The 24,166-nt window shown below is 40.7% G+C and overlaps 1 protein-coding gene across 1 annotated transcript in view; it reads left to right on the top strand.

Annotated features, from left to right (window-relative positions):
• Positions 1-24,166, top strand: part of LOC146733591 (splicing factor C9orf78-like) — an 82,925-nt gene that overhangs the window by 34,939 nt on the left and 23,820 nt on the right. The window contains exon 8 of the mRNA XM_085492415.1: positions 13,456-13,586. Coding sequence (XP_085348541.1) covers positions 13,456-13,586 — 131 coding nt within the window. The remainder of the gene's footprint in view (positions 1-13,455; positions 13,587-24,166) is intronic.

The raw sequence follows: 24,166 nt of genomic DNA, 5'->3' as shown, positions 1-24,166 counted from the left end.
TACATAGGTGTCACAGGACATTGCACAGGCCATGATAGTTTTTAGGGTAATATGAGTACATATTAATTACCTAATTTGCATAATTAATTAATTTTCAGCTTTTGATATATCAAGTAGTAATCATCACATTTCAATGACACTTGGTACATAGGTGTCATAGGACACTGCACAGACCTGATGGTTTTTAGGGTAATATGAGTACATATTAATTACCTAATATGCATAATTAATTAATTTTCAGCTTTTGATATATCAAGTAGTAATCATCATATTTCAATGAGACTTGCTACATAGATCTTCTAGGATTATGCAGAGACCTGATTAGTTTTAATTGGATATTAATTACATAATTTGTTCTACTGATATATAAAGAACCACAAATTGGATTTTAATGAAACTTTTAAAGAGAACTATGCAGAAACCCATTTAGTTTTTGGTAAATATTTATGCTTATTAATCACCTAATTAATATAATTAATTAACACTGATATCTCAATTACTGATCATCACATTTGAATAAAATTTGGTACATAAATGCTCTCGAACAATAGACAGGCCTGATTAATTTTGGGTTAAAATTTGTTCATATTAATTTTCCAATTAGCATAATAATTCATAATTTTTTTGTTCTGTTCTGTTCTGTTCATATTAGTTACCTGATTTACATAATTAGTTTTCAGCTTTTCCATCCAACATCTCATGTACAAGTAATTTTTAATTAATTTTTAATGTGTCTTCAATACTATCAGCACACGGGAGTTCTTTCTAAGCTTTCTTTGATTCCTATTTTTGGCTTGGGTTGCTACCGCGGCCAGCGATAGCTGACACTGTGGCTGGTAGGATAAGTTTTTCTTATTTTTTACCCCTGTGTCGATTTGCCTCTTTGTGTGTATAATTTTTCACACAAAAAAAAAAAAAAAACCAGCGACACAGGTTATCCACATTGTTGTTTTTTTCTGCGTCACCTTTTCCAACTGTATTTCGCTTCCCTCATACATGTTGTGTTCATTTTATGCTTTACCAATGTTTTTGGAAATGGATAGATCTAATGGCAGCACCAGAGGCTCGCCGCCGGTTTTGTCTCCTCGTTTTCCGAGGCAACTGTGCAGTGGTTATAATCAGAATTTACCAGCATAGAACCCGCATCCGAAATGCTATTTTTGTCGTGACTGCGTGAAGTGGTTCAGGGTTTTTACCTTGGAGGCATGTGTTTTTTACTGGAGTTCTGAGGCTTGGAATGTTTTCCAGAGCCATACAAGGTCTCGCTTCCAGTAAAAATCGGTTAAAGTGAGTTGCGTGTTGGCATGAGTGGAAAGTCCTCACGCTCGGCTACCAGTACTTCGTGTACTGAAATGTTGAGTAGGCCCAACGGTGGAGGTACCGATATTTTTCGGCCTACCCCCGCTGATCAGAGGGCATCCTCATAGTCTGTTGTTTCAGGTGTTGGTTTACCCGATTTTACCTGCTACAGCGAGGCTGTGCCCCTGGAGGTCTTTCCTCCTATGGGCCCGTTGCAGGTCCCTTTGTCCATCCGTCCTCGCACAGTGCCAGATTTGCCTCTCAGATGAGGGCTTTGGTCGAAGGACTGTCAGGGCAAATTGCATCCCTGGCAGGCCCGGTAGATCAGATGCAGACAGAGCGAGCTGTCTACACTGCAGCTCCTCGGTCGGCAAGCAGGAAGAAACACAAAAGCATCACTCGCATTCAAAACATGTCTCTTCCGGGGAACCTCCCCATTCCCAGCTGTGACTCTCCCGCTTATTTGGGTGAGGCCGAGGCTCAGGCTAGTTGCACCTAGTCTCCTCTGGGACCTCGGGCACTTAATGTCAATGAGGATGCTGGCTGCCAAGCCTTAGATTTCGGGGCAGGGCTTTCAGGTCAGAGCACACATTGTGCCTCCTCCCCACTTTCATCCAGCCAGGGTTCGTTGCGCGGTACTGGACTCAGAAATTTACCCTTGAGTCCGGGCTCCGCAGTGGGTTATGACTCCCTTCTAGCTGACCCACGGCCATCCCAGAGGGAACCAACCCTGTCATGGGACATACAGTCGAACACGCTCTCGCTCATATATCTAAGTTGATAGGAGACAATACGCTTGCGTCGGGTGGTCCCTCAGAGTCTTCCGTCCGTAATAACTTGGTGAGCCATGCCGTTGGGGTGATGCAAAGTATCATCGTTCCTAGTGTTACGATTTATTTACCCCCACCCTCGATCCTAAGGCAACCACATACTGTTGCTTCAATGCTTATGGGATCACAGGCGCCGGGATCCAAAGCAGCCATGTCGACACGTCTCCCCCTGTCCGGCCGAGTGGGACGCAAGATGCAAAGACGGTGTTGATGGGCGGACGTTGGTAAGCCGCGGAGGAGGTAGCGTTTAAGGCCCCCGGATGGGGTAAATCTTATGCAAAGCTGGACCAAACGCTACCTGATCGGTGTGGTTTCGTGATCTGACCCCAAAGGGTGGGATGAGACCAAATACCCCCAACCAGATCCCAAAGCTCCTTCCCCAGACCCCGATAGCATGAATTTCTGTTTGGCAAACCAGGTAAAGGGGGACGGCCGCCTTCCATGGGCGTTTCCGCCAGCTCAGTCTGAGACGAGCCCTGAGGGAAGAGTTGCTGGAGCGCATTATTGTGCGTGCCGAGGACTCTGAGACCTCAAAGGCAGAACGCACTAGCCTCCTAGACCAGACGACACATTTACTGGTGGGCCACAGCACAGCTACATGCGACATCTAGTGTCACCTGGCTCTCCTGGCCGGGGCTACTGCTGTGCAATGAGACACGGTCTTAGAAGCGTGTGTTAGTCAGGGAGTACGTCACCACCTCAGTTACGCAGACTGGACAGCTTCCACCCTCTTTGATGGGGAGATGGCGGGGAAGCATGTTTTACACTAGCCCTGTGACCGGGGAGACAGGCATGTGGTTGGCCAGTGGCCAGGTCACAACTTAGTGACTACTGCAGGCCTTGGGAAAACTCACCTCATGGGAGAAGAGAGCACCCACACCTCACAACTGCCGAACCCATGGCCACATATCCCTGTCGCACACAGATTGGGCTGGTGTAGTCCGGTTTGGAGGCAGTGGGTAACCGATCCCTGGACTTTCCAGGTGGACATACGGTTACAGGATTCCGCTGAAATCTCCATCTCCCCGTCAGTGTCTCCCCCATTGGGGGCACTGCCAGGGTACTCCCGCAAGGCGGAGGCAATCAGACAGGAAGTAGACAGTTTGCTGGAAAAGGGCACCATACAGGCTTAAGTCCAGGCTTCTACTCAAATGTGTTCATAGTACCAAATCTACAGGTGGCAGGCGTCCAGTTCTGGACCTAGGCAGACTGAATCAGTATGTGCTCCTCGATCAGTTTCGCATGGAGACACCATTCAGCATTCTTCTCTCCATCCACGGTTTCCACTGGCTAGCCTCACTAGACTTAAGCGGGGTCTACTTGCACATACCGATGCACCTGGCAATTGCCATCTCCTTCGAGTCGCCCAGCTGGGCCAAATATTCAAATCTTTGGGGGGCGCCTTCGGGTTATGCACAGCCCCCTACGTTTCACCAGAATGGATGGAACAGTTGGTGCTGCTACTTCATCAAACGTCGGTACACATCAATCCGTACCTAGACGACTGGTTATTACATAACTCAAAAAAGAGGTTATTAGCCAAGCACTAAGCAGCCTAGCCGAATGAGTCAGTGTTCCCTCAGTGTCTCTACGAGAACTAATGCGGATCATCGGAATGATGACCTCGGTTCGAAGGGTAGTTTTCCGGGCCGCATTACCCAGCCGCCCAGTATAACGCTTATTACCCTAACACCGAGCTCACCTACGGGAACTAGACAGGAGGGTATTGATCTTGGACCAAGCGAAGGAAGCCCTGCTCTGGTGGTCGTCACTGGCCAACCTCGGACAGGGGGTTTCCTTGAACCCACTCGCTGCAGCTATGACTCTGGTAACAGATGCCTCCCTCTAAGGTTGGGGAGCACATCTATTGGATGAACAAGCCCAAGGTATATGGCCCCGCATTAGTTTCTGGACGGCCATATCAACCGGCTCGAACTGAAAGCAGTGCACTTAGCACTACCACACTTTCTACCTGTAGTTTGAAGTCACTGAGTCGTGCTCCGCACAGACAACGCAGCAGTGGTCTCCTTCCACAAAGAGGGGGGACACATTTCCCATCATTGTCAGTCCTAGCAGAGCAAATTTTCCTTTGGTGTCTGGAATACAATGTGGAGCTAACCGCACACCACCTTCCAGGGGTGAGGAACAGTCTGGCAGATGCCCTTTTGAGGCGGCTCTGTCTCCAGGGATCCCACCAACGCTGCCTTACAATTCAATTGGTGTAGCAGAAGGGAGATCGATCTATGCCATCCCTTTATTGGCCAGGGAGCAGACTCCTTCGTCCACCTGTTTGACGAAGTGGGTTTGTCCTACGCAGCGATCATTGGCTACAGGTCGGTCTTGTCCCCTCCATTAAGAACGCTTTGGGAACAAGCCTAGCCGATTGTCCTATTACTAGGAGACTATTTACTGCTTTTCATAATCAGAGGCCAAGACCCCGAACAAGGGAACCGCTCAACTGGGATTTGTCGGTCGTGTTGTCTGCTCTAAGCCCTGATCAGCACCACTCGAATTCCTACTGGCCCTTGCCACAGGTAGGCATCGATTAGAGCTTGGGGCATTGTCTCGGATGAGTGTGCCGCCCTTATGGACAATCAAGTTGTGCTAAAGACACAAATCGGGTTTCTCGCCAAGAACCAAATCCCAGGACATGATCCTTAGCCGATCGTCATCCCCCGGCTGTCAAATACTGTCGGCCCGGAGGATCAGGAGGAATTGCTTCTCTGCCTGGTTCGAGCACTGAGTTGCTATGAAAACCATACTAGGGGTGCCTAGCACATGTTTTTGTGTTATGGCTCAGGCAGGTAGGATAGGCCGGCCTCCCTGACTTCCATCGCTAGATGGATTACTGCGACTGTATTAGAGGTTTATTATACTTCAACTTCCTCGACACAGAGCTTGCAGAGACTCTGGTTGCTGACCCAGCCCAAACGACTACAAGGATCCCTGCGCATAGGCAATTAGTCGGTCTCAGCATCTTTGCGGACAGATTTCTCTACCGTCAGCACTCCTTGGAAGTTTCATGTTCTCATGCATAACTGTTTCGGTCTTTACTTCGAAAGCATACTACCCCATGAATTTGGTTTTGGTGTAGCTTCTCGGGCACACCGAACTCTGTCACCGTAGCAGCAATGGGGACAGCACAGCACAGGCAAGGTATGACACCACCCTTATTTGGGGTCTTAGCTAGGTGATGAGTGGTAGTTGTAGAGTGTATCATCCTGGACTGGGAAGAAAGACTTTAATCATTTTCTTTTTCACGGATATCTCAAGTACTAATTATTACATTTCAATGAAACTTACTACATAGATCCTATAGAACTATGCAGAGACCTTATTAGTTTATGGTAAATAATTGTGCATATTTAATCCCCAATTTGCATAATTAATTAATTTTCCTCATTTTCATATCTTGAGTACTAATCATCACATTTCAATGAATCTAGAACTATGCAGAGACCCAATTAGTTTTCTGTAAATATTTATGCATATTAATCACCTAATTTACATAAATAAGCAATTTTCAACTTTCATACTGATATCTGAAGTACTAATCATCACATTTCAATGAAACTTTGTACTTGGAAGCTGTAGGGCAATAGACAGACCTGATTAATTGTGGGTTAAAATCTGTACATATTAATTACCTAATTTGCATAATCAATTTTAAGCTATCACACTGATACCTAAAGTACCGTAATCCTTCTATCAATTCGGCCATGAAAAAATTATTAGGGAGTGGCCCATTTATCAAGAGAAAAACAGAAATTATTTTTTTGTTTGGTCTAATTATCAAAGGTATAAATTGAGTGCTTGAATTATAGGGGTATAAATTCTAGTAACTGAACTGCAGGATTGAGAACAAAAAAGAAACTATCACTTCAAGAAGAGATCAGCGGCAGCGCTGCTACATGTACCGTCCACAGTGCTAGTCAAGTTTTGTAAACAATATATTAGTTCGATCATGCCAGGTGTAATTTGCAATAAAAATAATAACACATACACTCGCTCAACCTTTTTAGTCCCCGTTCGGACGCAGTCCGAAAACGGGGACTTATGTTTTGCCCTGTGTGCGTCCGTCCGTGATCACCTGTATCTCGAACATGCATGGACCGATTAAGTTCAAACTTCACTCATACATCACACATTATATGGGACATATGCACATGCATTTTTTTCATGATCCGATTAACGATAGCCGAATAGCGGCCATTTTAAGGCCGAAAATGCATCAAAATCGCACATTTTCACCATTCCGGACCCGGATCTCAGTTATGCATGGACGGATTTTGTTCACATTTGGTACATACATTAAACATAATAGGACCTTGATGCACGTCATTTTTTTTTTTGGATCGGGTTCGAAATGGCCGACTGGCGGCCATTTTGTTTTAAAGAATTCAGTTCTGGATCCGTATCTGAGACATGCTTGGATTGATCGAGTTCAAACTTCACACACACAAGGTACATCATGTCACAAATATGTATGTGCATTTGTTTCATGATCTCATTAACGATAGCCAAATGACAGCCGCTTTAAGGCCGAAAATGCATTGAAATCGCACATTTTCACCATTCCGGACCCGGATCTCAGTTATGCATGGACGGATTTCATTCAAATTTGGTACATACATTAAACATAATAGGACCTTGATGCACGTCATTTTTTTTTTTCGGATCAAGTTCGAAATAGCCGACTGGCGGCCATTTTGTTTTAAAGAATTCAGTTCTGGATCCGTATCCGAGACATGTCTGGATTGATCAAGTTCAAACTTCACACACACAAGGTACATCATGTCACAAATATGTATGTGCATTTGTTTCATGATCTCATTAACGATAGCCAAATGGCGGCCGCTTTAAGGCCGAAAATGCATTGAAATCGCACATTTTCACCATTCCGGACCCGGATCTCAGTTATGCACGGACGGATTTCATTTAAATTTGGTACATACATTAAACATAATAGGACCTTGATGCACGTCATTTTTTTTTCGGATCAAGTTCAAAATAGCCGACTGGCGGCCATTTTGTTTTAAAGAATTCAGTTCTGGATCCGTATCCGAGACATGCTTGGATTGATCGAGTTCAAACTTCACACACACAAGGTACATCATGTCACAAATATGTATGTGCATTTGTTTCATGATCTCATTAACGATAGCCAAATGGCGGCCGCTTTAAGGCCGAAAATGCATTGAAATCGCACATTTTCACCATTCCGGACCCGTATCTCAGTTATGCATGGATGGATTTTGTTCAAATTTGGTACATACATTAAACATAATAGGACCTTGATGCACGTCTTTTTTTTTTTTTTCGGATCAAGTTCGAAATGGCCGACTGGCGGCCATTTTGTTAAAGAATTCAGTTCTGGATCCATATCCAAGACATGTCTGGATTGATCAAGTTCAAACTTTACACACACATGGTACATCATGTCACAAATAGATATGTGCATTTGTTTCATGATCTGCTTAACAATAGCGGAATGATGGCCATTTTAAGGCCGAAAATGCATCAAAATCACGTATTTTCACAATTCCAGAACCGGATCTCAATCATGCATGGATGGATTTTGTTCAGATTTAGCACAATGTGTTGTACATATGCAGGTGCATTTCGGTCATGATCTGCTTTGAATGTATATGTCACTCAAATATGAACGGAACGGGGACGTGTCATTGACAATGACTTGTTCTCATGCTATTTTTTTGGTACTGCTTAGCATATTTTGGAGGAGTGGGGTGGCCTTGAAAATGTTTTACCAACTTCAATTTATATAAAACGTCATGTCTAATCACCATAGTGACTAGATAATTGGCAAGCAGTCAAAAAACATGGCAAGATATTGACGAACATTGGTGAATATTTCACAATAATATTGGCTTGTAATACAAAAAAAAATTAAAGGAAAATCTAAATGCAAGCTAAATAATTGATTACATGATTGTTTTACAGCCATCACGGGTCAATGTTGATCCAATGTTTCTTTGCAGACACACGAGTTTGACTTCCAAAGACGCATTGTCTCAGTTCAAATGCGTCTACACTTTGTCTTCTCATTAGCATGTTTAAAATAAACTCTTCTCCACTTATCTCCTCATTAGCATATTTGCAGTAAACAATAAATGCCTTTCCAAAGACAAGCTGAATGATTGATTACGTTACATGATTGTTTTACAAGATGTTAGTGTGCCGCTATCAAATTACTATAGGCCCAGTGGTAGGAAAATTGTGGTTACTAGTTCCTTTACATTAGTTTTGCACTGCACCGCAGCAATAGGGACGGGCAGTTTGAGAAGGTCAAAGAGAATAATGCACACATACACATAGATGTCTTGGATCCATATAGGGGGTAGTTTATTACTAAAGCACTATGAACTAAGAAACCAGTGTTTTCACAAGGAATATGCAAATTTATGCAAATGCTATGTAAATGTGAACATGCTGACTTTGAAAACACTTGTAACATACATATCTAAAAACTACAAACTAAACTAATGGACTAAAGTCCCCCTTGGAGTTTAAAAGAGACATACTAATCAACCTGTGTTGATTATTAATAAAAAGCTAAAAGACAGCAATCAACCTGTGTTGATTATTGGAAAATTTTTAAAAGAACCTCCCAAAGGCCCCACTAGCCCCCCTGTATTTAAAACTCTTAACATATTAACTTTGCCATAAATCATGCTGCTGGCAACAGTGAAAGTGATTAGCATATGACACCAGTTTGACCCCACAAAGACGCACTTGGGTTTATCAAAGCACAGTCCCTCCACAGTTGTGGAGGGACTGTGATCAAAGCTCACACAGTCAACACCATGTCTGGAAGACTTCATTGTTTCTTTGTGAGTAAAAGAGGGGTGAAGTGAGAGAATAATGCACAGGAAGACAAACATAGTAAACTTTTTTTATTGTTATTTATTGCCAGAAACATTTGCTGGGTTGATAGCAATTTGAATGCCCCATTTCCTGTGAGTGGGCGAACTAAAAAGGGAGAAACAAAAAATATTTTTGCAGACAAAATTACAATGTAGGTGGTCCAACTAATAGAGGGGTGGAATTGATAGAAGGATTACGGTACTAATTATTCCATTTCAATGAAACTTAGTACAAAAATGCTCTAGGACATGTACAAACCTGATTAGTTTGAGGTTAAAATCTGTTCATATTAATTCCCTAATTAGCATAATAATTCATATTTGTTCTAATCACATTTCAATATAACTTAGTACATGGATGGTCTGTTACATTGCGCAGACCTCATTAGTTTTACACTCAAATCTGTTCATATTAATTTTCTGATTTGCATAATTAGTTTTAAGTAATTTCAAATTATTTTTAATGTATCTCCAATACTCTCAGCACATTTTCTTTGATTTAGATTGGATTAAAAATGGCTTACTGGTGGCCATTTTGTTTTAATGAATGTGATTCTAGAGCCATATCTTTGTCGAGCGGAGCTTATCATATGAGTGATTGTCCGTCGTCGTCCGTGTCAATGTTTTACTTTTTCGACTTCTTCTTGAAAACTACAAGCCTGAATGCTTTGATACTTGGTGTATATGTACCTTGGGTTGACCTCTCTTAGGTTTGTTCATTTTGTGATGATATCTTCAATTCTCTAATTTTGGTGAATATTTTTGTCATTTTTGGTAAAAAGTGATATTTTCGACTTGTTGTTAAAAACCGCAAGTGCAATTGCTTTGATATTACATATATAGGTACTACATGTGGACCTCTCTCAGATTTGTTCATTTTGTAATGATATCTTTAATTCTCTAATTTTGGTGAATGTTTTTATCATTTTTGGTAAAAAGTGATATTTTCGACTTCTTGTTAAAAACCAAAAGTTCAATTGCTTTGATATTACATATATAGGTACTACATGTGGACCTTGCTCAGATGTGTTCATTTTGTGATGATATCTTCAATTCTCTAATTTTGGTGAATATTTTTGTAATTTTTGTTAAAAAGTAATATTTTCGACTTCTTGTTAAAAACCTAAAGTTCAATTGCTTTGATATTACATATATAGATACTACATGTAGACCTTTCTCAGATTTGTTCATTTCGTGATGATATCTTCAATTCTCTAATTTTGGTGAATATTTTGGTCATTTTTGGTAGAAAGTGATATTTTCGACTTCTTGTTAAAAACTGTAAGTCTGATTGCTTTGATACTATACATATTGTTCATTTTCTAATGATGTCTTCAGTTCTTTAATTGAAATGTGCATTGCTAACAGCGGAGCTATCTCAGCCGATAGGCTGCTTGTTTTGTTTACCGTACTTATCCGGGTAAGAGCCCATGCCTGGACAAACGCCCACCCCCCTCTTTTGACACAATAAAGAAGTTGAGGTCATATCCGGGCACACGCCCAGGGGGGTCTTTTTCTACACAAAATTAAAAAACTGTGGTTGTATTAACAGTTGACTTTCTTGAAGTCTGTCGTGATACTTATAAAAATTGTTAATTGCGTAAAACAAGGCGTGAACGCAAAATAGTGTATGTGCACACAAAAAAAGACGGTTCACGGTTACAGGGCTTGTAAACTTACTCTATTCTTTTTTTCAGCGTTAGAGGGGCTCGTCAACAAATAATTCCCTGACATTATCCTACGAATATGCAAATGCTTCTCGAATTTAATACATGACGTTCTCGACAATTTTAAAATTACAAATGTGTATTGAAATAAATAAATTGAAAGATCCCGCAAAAAATGTTATGTTCCCTGAACTATATCCCCGCAATGAAATGATTGTTGACCAACAACACTGAGTAAAATAAGGTATGTGTGTCCGTGTTTTTGTGTGTCGTCATTAGTTCTCATATTTAAGATATATACTTTTGTTTATAAAGGTAGTAAATGTAGTTTGAACATAAATATTTCAGAAATATGGATCCAGAATATGATGCTTGATTATGATGATTTTTTAACATTAAAATGATTGACATTCAGTCATCATGTATCTGATTGTCAAACGAGTACTAGTCCATATTGAGAGATAGTGCTTTGGTGCAGCATTACCGTATTTATCCGGGTATAAGCCCAGGGTCCTGAACATGGAAAATTGCCAAAAAGAAGGGGTGGGCGTTTGCCAGGAGATCCCCGGCAAAAAAACCGAAAGTTTGCGAAAATTGACAACACGCAGATCGAACTGCGACAGGGAATAAAACAGCAAATGAAAACATGCAACAGAAATACATGAACACTAAGCAACACTAGAAGTAAAACAAAAATAATGTATTGCTTATAATGTGACAAATAAACCAGAAATAATAAAAATCGACAGTGAGAAATCATTTGAATTAGAATTTCCCGCCGACAAACACGCCCAATACACGTGAACTCAAAATGAATTAAAATGTGAGGGGTTAAACTGTCACTGTAATCCTGTAATTATTGGAATGTTTATGCACAGTCCCTCCTCTTTCGTGCACACCTCAGCTCGTGTCGTTCGCACCCACTCGGGCCAGACCACTTCATGGAGCGCCGATGATACCCCTAAAGTCACCAGATAAACAGCTCACAGCATATCATTTTGTAATAGCCCCATGATATTACTTACATCATCAACTCAACGTAATTATATAAACATACCCAGAGATTGAACAAACAACTCGGGATTAACACCTTACATTTGCCTAAACCCATGACTGACAGTCATTTAGAGCAGTGAAAACGACTGTCTGAATCGTACTCAGCTTTCCTATAGCTTTTTGGCGGAAATCACACTGACATCGCTCCGATATGAAAATAAAGCACCACGGGTGTTAAGATTGCCGAAAGAGTGAATTTGTGGAGCACCCCGAAACAATGTTTTACACATGAGTGTCATTTGCATACTGAAAATTGGCGGCCATCTTTCCTTTTATATATCCAGACTCGTGGTTTAATAATAGCCCTTTTGTTCTATGCTGGTGCCGATGCTATGCACACATGAATTGCCTACTTTGTAAGTTGCAGTCTAACCCATTAGTGATGATAATGGTAGTATGTGGAGCCACAACTTACAATCTCATTGCATTTCCCCTATCTATGTATAACCTAAGCATCAGCCAGTAGTTAAGTTTTGGAAAAGTGTTTTAGAGACAGTACATTGCTTTTGTTTTTTAATGCTGGGTTAAGGTGTTTGAGCCTAATTCAAGATTATATTTATATACTAATTTTCATCAATATGACTTTGTACCACTTTGGGAAATTTACCTTATGACATCATTCTTATGATATAGTATATAGGGCCATTTTTTAGCTCCGCTGTCGACTTTGTCGAGCGGAGCTTATCATATGAGTGATTGTCCGTCGTCGTCTGTCGTCGTCGTCCGTGTCAATGTTTTACTTTTTCGACTTCTTCTTGAAAACTACAAGCCTGAATGCTTTGATACTTGGTGTACATGTACCTTGGGTAGACCTCTCTTAGGTTTGTTCATTTCATGTTGATATCTTCAATTCTCTAATTTTGGTGAATATTTTTGTCATTTTTGGTAAAAAGTGATATTTTCGACTTCTTGTTAAAAACCGCAAGTCCAATTGCTTTGATACTACATATATAGGTACTACATGTGGACCTCTCTCAGATTTGTTCATTTCGTGATGATATCTTCAATTCTCTAATTTTGGTGAATATTTTTGTAATTTTTGGTAAAAAGTGATATTTTCGACTTCTTGTTAAAAACCAAAAGTTCAATTGCTTTGATATAACATATATAGATACTACATGTAGACCTTTCTCAGATTTGTTCATTTTGTGATGATATCTTCAGTTCTCTAATTTTGGTGAATATTTTTGTCATTTTTGGTAAAAAGTGATATTTTCGACTTCTTGTTGAAAACTGTAAGTCCGATTGCTTTGATATTACATATATAGGTACTACATGTGGATCTCTTTCAGATTTGTTTGTTTTGTGATGATATCTTCAATTCTCTATTTATTTTGGTGAATATTTTTGTAATTTTTGGTAAAAAGTGATATTTTCGACTTCTTGTTAAAAACTGTAAGTCCGATTGCTTTGATACTATTCATATTGTTCATTTTCTAATGATGTCTTCAGTTCTTTAATTGAAATGTGCATTGCTAACAGCGGAGCTATCTCAGCCGATAGGCTGCTTGTTTAATAATTTAAGATCTATACAATAGCAATACTGTATTTGCTTTGTTGTGTATATGCATGAATAATAGAAATGTGTATATATGTATGGTCCAACTATTAAAGTTATATTTTATATATACCAATCAATTAATGCAATTTTTGGCTTGTGTGCACTACTATTAGAGATGCACTTCTAAAAGAAAAATATGGCATGCTTTTTTTTTACAGTGCAAAAATAAAAAACATTGAAGCCACAGAGGAAGCCAAACTAAAGTTAGTCACAGACAGGACTAAGAAAAAGAAAGAAACATCATTTGCTCCTGCTAATGTTGCGGTCAACTACGTACAGCATTCAAGATGTGAGTCTCACATATACATTGTAGTGTGTGTTACATGTACAGTTCACTTACAGTCAGCTGGCATACAAGTGATAATAAAATAAATGCGATTATTCGATATTTACTATATGGGAGCAGTCGTCTTGAATACAATTTGAAACTATATAAAGAGACAGGTTGTGAAACAAGTTTTTCAAATTCCTACAAATCAGGGGAAAAAACCAAACTTTTGATCCATTTGGGTAAGATCGCTAATAAAATTGCGTTACCAAGAAGTCTTTGGGAATTTCCGAAAAATCACGTTGGTACAACACAACTTTCAAATTCAATATCAGTATGGAATCATATCTCATCAATATCAAAAACATTGATTTGAGAACTAGTCTGGCGAAGTTCCGTCTGAGTGACCATGCCCTCAAGATTGAGACTGGCAGACACAATTGTACTCCACTCAGTAACATGGTTTGTGACATGTGTAACCAAGATACCATTGAAAATGAATTTCATTTTATGGTGGAGTGTCCCAAATACAGTAATAGACGCAGTGTTCTGTTTGATACAGCGGCTGATGTGATTGACTCCTTTCACAACCTGCCTCCTGAAGAACAGTTCACTGCACTGTTAAATAATGATAGTATTGTCATCAAAAACTAGGTAGCACAGTATATCAACAAGTGCTTTGAAATTAGACAACAAATTTTGGATTAATTGAAGGAGTTGTTTTATTATTTTTTTTTCCCATTAATATTCTGTTTTTGTAGATTATTTTTTTTTAATTTTTTTTATTACTTCCTTATTAGTGTATTGGTGCTGTATTCTTTTACTATTATCTGTAACCATCTCTCAGGGGAGTGAGTAAATAAATAAATAAATAAATAAATAAATAAATCAATAAATCAATAAATCAATCAATCAATCAATCAATAAAATTCTGAACCAACTTGACTAATTAGGTCAAAGGACGCTGCTGCAGGTAAAATCTGCAAATGCATCATGGCGGAAAGTGATTTTCATTGAGAGTTTGCGTACGATCCGACACGTTCGTCAGTGGAGATAATGATGACAATTTTGACTACGACTGTGTTCCAACTGACTCTAATGTTTTTAATTTTGTAAATTCTGGTGGTACGTAATTAATATTGTAATAAAATGTGCATATTTGTTGTGATCATTTCTGTTTCTTCATTGTAAAATTCAATGATGATGCAACTAATTTAGTAATTTGATTCTCCCTCAAAGACGTAATATGCCCCTCAATCTGTCACATGATGAATCAAAATTTTCATTTGCACTCTTTTTCGAGGGGGGTGCTCGGGTAAGTGCCGACCGTTTAAAAAAATCATGATTTTCTGAGTTGAGGCCCCTGGGCACTAACACGGTCGAGTACGGTAATTACATGAAGAACACAGAAGACTTTCTCAGGGTATAGTATTTGAAACTGAAATTGTTATCTAACTGTAAGACTGTTGCTTATTTGCTCCTGAGTTGAATAGTGATTTCTGTTTCAACAACACCCAGGAAAATGTAGGAAACTGAAAAACATGTTGCTTAACTTTAGTTTCAAGTCGTATTTAAGATGGCAGCCCCAGTATAGTAAATATGGGTAAATTATTCGCATTTATTATCACTTGTACACCAGCTGACTGTGAGTTCACTAGTGTTCAATTTTACTATGTCTTATTCATTGATCTGCTGTCAATTGTCCAGGTGTGCTGTCACAACGATTTCTCCTCTGTTACAAGTCAGATACTTTTAAAAATCTTTATGCAAATAAGTATGTAATTAAGTCATGCAAATGAGTATGCAAATAAACATGCAAGTGAGTGTGCCAATGTGAAATCATGTGTGGCCCAAATCCAGTAGAACAAACAACACCTACTTGTATGCAGGTCTATAGCAGTGATGATATAAACAACTAGGAAGTACATGTACATAATGTTTATAGTTCTGCAGCATGAGTAAAATATTCCTAATAAATTCTGAAGTGGAAAACCTCCATGAAGAAAATCAGGTGTACGTCATTTAAACCAGTCCTGTGTCTTTTGATGTGACCTTGAGAGGGTGAAATCTCAATCACAAAAGAAGTGCTTTGTTTACTTTCATATTTCATGGGTGGATGGATGGATGGATGGAGTGGCACTTAAATTTCTCATGAGTTGATAACTTGCAAATGTTGTCATCATAAATTGCTAATTCAGCTTCAAATTTAGTACGAGCTTGTACAATCTGACTATTTTTACATGTGAGTAATACATGAAATTCATCTCCAATAGCCTGGTCATTACATAGAGAACAAAACCCTTACTCTGGAGGTGTTTTTATTCCCCGTTCAGGCGCAGCCTGAAAAGGGGAATACTAATTCAAGTTTTCAATTTTCCATTTTCCATCTCCAACATTTTCTCAGAAATTCTGCAGTAGATATCAATGAAACATGGCAGGTTGATGAACAATAATCTTCTGACAATGCACAAACATTTTTTTTCCAGATCTGAAAATTTTAAGTGGGTCTTTTTACCAGCAAAATTGACAGAACAACTGCACATGTCCTAAATAAATTAATTACAGTCACTGTAAAATACTTTATTTTCGCTTGCAACTTATTTTCGCTAAAGGAATGATTCAGTTAAAATAAAATCCAGCGAATATACCTTTTCTCCTTTTTAGTCCCCGTTCGGACGAAGTCCGAAAACGGGGACTTATAATTCGGTCTCCGTCCCTGCATCCGTGCGTCCGTCCGGAGTCATATCTCAGAATCCCTTGGACCGATTCCGTTCATTCTTTGCATGTGCCTAGTACTTTATCTGGGACATATGCACATGCAGTGATTTAGCGATTCGATTCAAAATGGCCGACTGGCAGCCATCTTGTTTTTTGAATATGTTGTATTTTGGATAAGCTTTGTCAGTTTTCATTCAAATTTGGTACATAGATTATACATGTTAGGATACATGTTCATGATGATTTATTTCACAATTGGATCAAAGATGGCCGACTGGCAGCCACCTTGTTTTTTGAAAATGTTGTATTTTGGACATGGTTTGTCAGTTTTCATTCAAATTTAGTACATCGATCATACATGTTAGGATACATGTCCCTGACCATCCGTGAGTTCCTGCGTCTGTCCATCCGTCCGTTCGTTCGTGCACCAGTCTGTCAATAGTAATATTTCAGAATCCTGTGGACCGATTCCGTTCATTCTTTACATGTGCCTAGTACCTTATGTGGGACATATGCACATGCAGTGGTTTAGCGATTCCATTCAAAATGGCCGACTGGCAGCTATTTTGTTTTTTGAAAATGTTGTATTTTGGACATGCTTTGTCAGTTGTCATTCAAACTCGGTACATAGATTATACATGTTAGGATACATGTCCATGACGATTTATTTCGCAATTGGATCAAAGATGGTCGATTTGCAGGCATCTTGTTATTTTTTTTATGCGGTATCTTGGACGTGCTCTGTCAGTTTTCATTCAAATTTGGCATGTACATGTACTTTATACATGTTAGGATGCATGTCCATGACAATTTGTTTCAAAATCTGGTCAAGGATGGCCGATTGACAGCCATCTGACTTTTTGGCCTTACTACTATATTTCCACAATTTATGTACCATTTTCATTCGTATTTGGCACATACATCATACATATCAGTGTGTTTCAATATCAGATCAAAGATGGCCAAATAACAGCTGTTTTTATTTTTGGCCATATAACTACTACACGGAACACATGTTTTGATGTAAATAAACAATCTGTTGTATACGCCACTTGTAACTCAAGTTTCAAGGACACGCTCACGACACCCCCCCCCCCCCCCCCCCCGCTTTAATATGACAGCACAAAGAGAACTTTCACAAATTTAACGGGGACTGTGTCATTTTCAATGACTTGTTTACTTTCAACTCGTCAAAAATCAGTGAAAATAAATTCCATACAAAACACCCAAAATAATTTCCAGCTGAAATAAAGTAACACTGTTTTACAGCACTTGATTTTTTTCCCTGTGTCGATCAATTTATTCATTAGATAATAACAGGTTGCCAATGATTATATTCGTATCTTTTATGTTGTAAACATTACTTTGAGATAAACTTGCTGAAGCGTGGCGAGCTGGGGTGGCATGTTTTCAGATTCAACATGGCAGATGTACAGTGACAACACAAGATACACATGACGTGATCTTGTTTGTGTAGTACATTTAATAGGACATTTTACATTTACACCGCATTTCAGTGTAGCTGGGCCGTTACACAAAGATTTATGCCGCTACTCTGAGAGCTTGCCCGCAAAGCTGATGGGTTGCCCGCAACGCTGAAGAAATCCCACCTCTAGTGACCAAAGTTTCATTGTCAATCTGTTATGCACATGTACTATTTCCGGTGTTAATTAATTAACACGTTCAATATAAAAAACATAATTGGCACTTGCTAGCAGAGTGAAAATAAGTGTGAAGCTTGGTTTCTGTGGCGTAGAAAGCAAAATAAACATGACATTGCACTAGACTAGGATTATCGGAAAAACACAAGTCAAGTTCGGAGACTGCTTGAAAGCAATTATGAAATCGAGAACCGCACTGTAATTCACTATCAATAAATCTATCATCGCTTTTAAATTAACTTTGAAGTAAAAGTGATTCCCAAGAGTGCCTGAGAAAAGACTACCTTGACCGACCTACATCGTGGAAGACGAGACACAACGAAGGAAGTTTATCGGTAAATCGAACCTTGATCCAGAGACACATTTTCCTAATCAGCTATTTATTTCCAGGGATATTTGGCATGCAAATTATCAGCATATGCGCGAAGCTATTAAGGGAGTTGTAAAACAAAGAATTAGGGAGGGACTGGGTCAAATTTACGTAAATCTCAATTTTAATGATGATTTAATAGTTATTATTTTTATTTTCGAAACTCAAGATTTGAATTGTATATAAATTGTAACAAATTCATTACGTTCAATTATCCACCATAGGCTCCGGTCAGTCAAAATGACCATTTTGAACTGTAGGCATTAATTTACGAATAAGCCAATGACTGAGAGAGAAATCTAGGTCAGGGGAAGCCCCATGATCTCATATACCAAGGTCACCAAAGGCCTCCGATTTTGGAGGGGACCAACGGGCAGGATGTTGGTTTCGTACCCTCCCCCCAGCACTCTGCCAGCCAGGGATCCAAAGCAACACCAACTGCACGACCCCTCTGGTCTGGCTGAATGCTGGATGTAGCGGAGGGTGCACAGACGGTGTTGATGGCTGGACATTGGTTCCCCTGTGGAATATAGGCCTAAGTTCCTAGGGTGGGACAATCTCATGCTTAACCCTTTCCGCTGGACCAAGTACTACCCGTTCTGCGGGGTGTCTGATACTGGGGCCAACAGAGTCTGGAGCTAAATCTCACGTCCTGACCGGATCCCTTGGTTCTTTCCCCCGACCCCGGTACCACAAACTTTTGTTCGGTGGGAAGAGCAAAGGGGGCTGTCCGCGTTCCATGGAATTTTTGGCAGTTCAGTTAGAAACAATCCACTACGGCCTGAAGAGCAGAGTTGTGACCCTTAACTTTTGGAGTCTGTCACCGGCACGCATTACGTGACGTCTCCAGGACTCTGAAGACACAGGCAGAACGCACCAGCCTCCTAGACCAGCAGACTGCACCAATCTGCATGAATGGCTAGCCGTGATTGTCTAGTGGTTAGAACATTGCGATGTGGATGTAATAACCCAGGTTTGTATCCTGGTCTCAACAGATCCAGAGATATGTCCTTCCTGTTGTTGGGACCGCACAGCTATGTGGTATATCCTGCAGTGTCATCTGGCTCTCTTGGCAGGGGCTACCTCTGTGCAGCGTGATGCTGTTTTGGCAGCTTGTGTTTTCATTGGCAAGCTGAGTCACGGTGATGTCACCGCCTCAGTTACGCAGACTGGGCCTCCTCCACCCCCTTTGAATTGAAGATGGAGGATGAAGTCTTGGTACTTCGGGACACCACCAACCAGATGGTACAGGTTAAATACACAAGTCAGTTTGGCTGTTGCCAAGGGCAGGCAGAAAGGACCCCAAGTTGAGAAAACGCAACGTCCAAAATCGGTACCCACTGGCCAGAAGCAGCCAGGAGGTAAGCACCCCTACTCTTCCAGGGGAGGGTAGACCCCCCCTCCCTAGGAAGAAAGAAACCAGGTGGTGGGTCTTGCGCTTTCTCGGATGGTCACCCACCCAAGTCACAGGGGAAGCAAGTTTGATGCTTTCATCTGCGACAAGGGGGATGAGCATACGTTCGGGGGGGGGGGGCAGAGTGTGAATTATATCAACTCTTACAAACCTCAAGTAGACTCATCTTGGGGGAGGAGAGATCGCCCCCAATGTAGAACCACCGAACCACATATTCCTGTATAACCGATCCCTGGACTATCCAGGTGGTGACACATGGTTACAAAAGATTCTGCTGCTATATCCACCCCCCTGTCAACTGCCAGGGGATCCCCTCAAGTGGAAGCAATCCGACAGGAGGTAGACAGTTTGCTTACAAAGAGCACTATACACAGGATTGAAGACCCAGCGACAAGTCTGGACTTCTACTCACATGTGTTTGTTGTTTCAAAGGCTAAATGTGGCTGGCGTCCAGTTCTGGACTTAAGCAAGCTAAATCAGTATGTATCCTTCGATCAGTAACGCATGGAGACACCAAGCACAGTTTTACTCTCCGTACACCAATTCGATTGGTTAGCCTCTCTAGTCTTAAGCGATGCCTACCTGCACATACCAATGTACCCAGTGAGCCATTGGCTCTTTCGATTCGCCCATTTGAGCCAGGTATTTGAATTCAAGGTGCTCCCCTTCAGGCTATACACGGCTCCATGTGTGTTCACCAGAGTCTGCAAACAGGTGGTGCTACTGATGCATTGGTCATCTGTACACATCAACCCGTACCTAGACGACTTGTTGCTACACAACCAAGACAAGGGGTTGTAGGCCGAACAAGTAAGGCTAACACAGGATTTACTACACCAATTGGGCTTCTTAGTAGATAAAAAGTCCCACCACACCCAACACTAGCAGTAAGCGGCCTAGCCAAAATGTCTAGTCAGCCCTCCCTCTGTGTCTCTCCAAGAGCTGATGCTCATCATCAGTTTAATGACGTCAGTTCGCAGGGTAGTTCCCCAAGCTGCACTGCAGCAGCCACCCAGTGTAACACACTTTGTTGCAACACCTACTGGAACCACAGAGATGAGTAACTGTCTTGGCAATTACCAACCTTAGGCAGGGGATTCCTTTGGACCTACTCGGCAGTAGAAAAATGAAATAAAGTGGCCGAGTGGTTAAGGCGATGGACTAGCAATCCATTAGGCTGTCCGCGCAGGTTTGAATATTGCAGACTCCACGGCTATGACTCTGACAACAAATGCCTCCATCACAAGGTTGGACAAACAAGCCCAAAGAATATGGCCCCTGCTTGGCTTCATGACTGCTATATCAATTGGCTTGAACTCAAAGCAGTGCACTTAGCACTGATATACTTTCTACTTGTAGTTTGAGGCCTTGGAGTCTTGCGGCACACCAACAACACAACGGTGGTCTCCTATATCAGCAAGGAGGGGGACCAAATCCTCATCCCTATTAGCTCTGGCGGAACAAATTCTCCATTGGTGCCTGGAATGCAATGTGGAGCTAACTGCACAGCAACTTCTAGAGGTGCGAAACAGTCAAGCGGATGCCCTCTCGCGGCAACTCTGTTTCCAGTACACGGAGTGGCAGATACCCCAATGGGTAGGGTCCAGACTGTTTTGGACGGTCCCGAGTTGGACCCATTAGCCACACCCTCGAATGCCAAGCTCCCCGTGGTACGTGAGTGCTGACACTAGGAGCTTGGCTATGGATGCATTATTGATCCTGTGTGCCCACATGTCGCATCGGGTACACCTTTCCTGCATTCCCGCTAATTCACCGGGTACTTGAGAAACTTCGACAGGAGCGCACCTGCACCTGGCGCCCAACGCCCAGACGAAAGGTTTATCTGAGCAGGCTGCCAACGTCCTGGCCAGGGCGAATAGGGCTTCCACCAATGCAGCCTACGTCTCTAAATGGCAGGCATACGTTGATTGGTGTAGTGGAATGGAGGTTGGTCCATGCCACCTCACTGTTGGCCGAGTGTCCTATGCAGAAATCATTGGCTATAGGTCAGCCTTGTCACCCGCTATCGAGAATCCTTTGGGGACAAGACTAGCTGATTGTTCTATTATTAGGAGGCCTAGACCCCAAACTAGGGAACCGCCCAATTCGAACTTGTCGGTTGTGTTGTCAGCTCTGAGCTGACCACCCTTTGAACTGCTGGAATTAGCACCACTGAAATATCTTCCTACTAGCTCTCGCCCCTGGTAGGCGTAATTTTCTTAGTTAGTGGTACTGTCCCTCATAGACGGTTATGTCACCTTTATGGACAATCAAGTTGTACTAAAGACACGGATCAAGATTCTCGCCAAGAATCAAGTCCCACGGCACGATCCTCAGCTTATCGTCATCCCTCGTGTGGCCAATATTGTCGGCCTGGAGGATCAGGATGAGTTGCTCCTTTGCCCGTTTTGAGCTTTGAGTTGCTACGAAAACAGTACTAGGGAGTTGAGGCAAGGCAGCAAGCACATGTTTATGTGTTATGGCCAGGGTAAGCAGGACAGACCAGCCTCCCGACCTTCTTTTGTCGGTGGATCAGTGCGACAGTGTTTGAGGTTTACGACCATCTGGCATCCTCGATACAGGGTCTACAGAGACAGAAATGACTCTTATAGCTCAGTGATCCGGTCATCGGCCGATCTCGAAATAAAAGACTAATCAGTCGTGGTTAGTATTGGCATGGGAGACAACCTGAGAAAACAAACAGGTGATTCTTCCAAGTACAAGTGCATGAGGTTTCTCGCTTTCGACCTATGCCCTCATGCAGAACTGTTTCGGCTTCTTTTTAGCTCCGCTGTCGACTTTGTCAAGCGAAGCTTATCACATGAGTGTCTGTCTGTCGTCGTTGTCGTCCGTGTCAATGTTTTACTTTTTCGACTTCTTCTTGAGCCTGAATGCTTTGATACTTGGTGTATATGTACCTTGGGTAGACCTCTCTCAGATTTGTTCATTTCATGATGATATCTTCGATTCTCTAATTTTGGTGAATATTTTTGTCATTTTTGGTAAAAAGTGATATTTAGCGCCGACAAAGTCGACACAGCAGAGCTGTTCATATTACTGATTGTCCGTCGTCGTCATCGGCGTCCATCGTTGTCAACTTTACAATTTCAACTTCTTCTTCGAAACCGCAAGTCAGAATTATTTTAAATTTGATATGCAAGTACCTTGGATGGTTCTTTCTCAGATTTGTTGATTTCATGTCAAATTCGCTAATTTTGATGAATATTTGGTAAAACGTGATATTTTCGACTTCTTGTTAAAAACCGCAAGTCCAATTGCTTTGATATTACATATATAGGTACTACATGTGGACCTCTCTCAGATTTGTTCATTTTGTAATGATATCTTCAATTCTCTAATTTTGATGAGTATTTTTGTCATTTTTGGTGAAGAGTGATATTTTTGAATTCTTGTTGAAAACAGTAAGTCCTATTGCTTTGATACTATACATATTGTTCATTTTCTAATGATATTTTGTGTTCTTTAATTGCAATGTGCATTGCTAACACTGGTATCTCAGCTGACAGGCTGCTTGTCTTTCCTTTGGAAGACTAGTTACCCCCACAAATTGGGTCTAGCGTCCTTGGGCAATGTAGACCCTGTCACCCTATCAGCTTTTACTATTGGGGAAGACATTGGCAAGGTAAAACACCCTTTTCAGTGGCCTTAGCTAGGGTGGTAGTCATAAGTAAAATTTTGTCCCAGGTTGGGACACCCCTTTATTTGGAGCACTCTTTTGTGTCTGTTTTGCTCTGAAACCCAACACCTCTCAGCGTCTTACTCTGCCAACAGTTCAAAATGATCATTTTGACTGGCCAGAGTTTATGGTTGGTAATTGAACGTACTGAATTTAGGAAGAGGGTTTTCAACCCGCCAATTCACATTCATTGACATTCATAAATTTGTTCGCCATGCATTATGCAAATGTCAAATAATGCTAACATAATGAAAACATAATGACAAAATAATATATAAATGTGAACAAAATGATGAAATAATGTAAAAATGCTAGCAAAACAAAAACATAATGATACAATAAGGAATAAATAACATGAAAATGCTAACATAATGATGAAATAAAGACAAAATGAAAACATCCGATAAAAAAATATGACCATAATGATGAAATAATGTAAAAATGCTAAAAAAAATAATTTGAACATAAAGATAAAATAATGATAAAATAATAAAAATGTGAACATAATTATGGAATAATGTAAAAAACTTACAAAATTTAAAAATAATGTGTACATAATGATGGAATAATGTAAAAATGCTAACAAAAAGAAAAATAATGTGAACATAATGAAAAAAATAATGATAAAATAATAAAAATGTGATCATAATGATGGAATAATGTAAAAATGCTAACAAAATGAAAAAATAATGTGAACATAATGAAAAAAATAATGATAAAATAATAAAAATGTGATCATAA

The sequence above is a fragment of the Saccoglossus kowalevskii genome, chromosome 17 (assembly GCF_978046115.1).
Source record: "Saccoglossus kowalevskii chromosome 17, keSacKowa6.1, whole genome shotgun sequence".
Classification (NCBI taxonomy): domain Eukaryota; kingdom Metazoa; phylum Hemichordata; class Enteropneusta; family Harrimaniidae; genus Saccoglossus; species Saccoglossus kowalevskii.
Note: the sequence above shows the minus strand (reverse complement) of the source record. Positions and strands in the feature narration are given on the sequence as shown.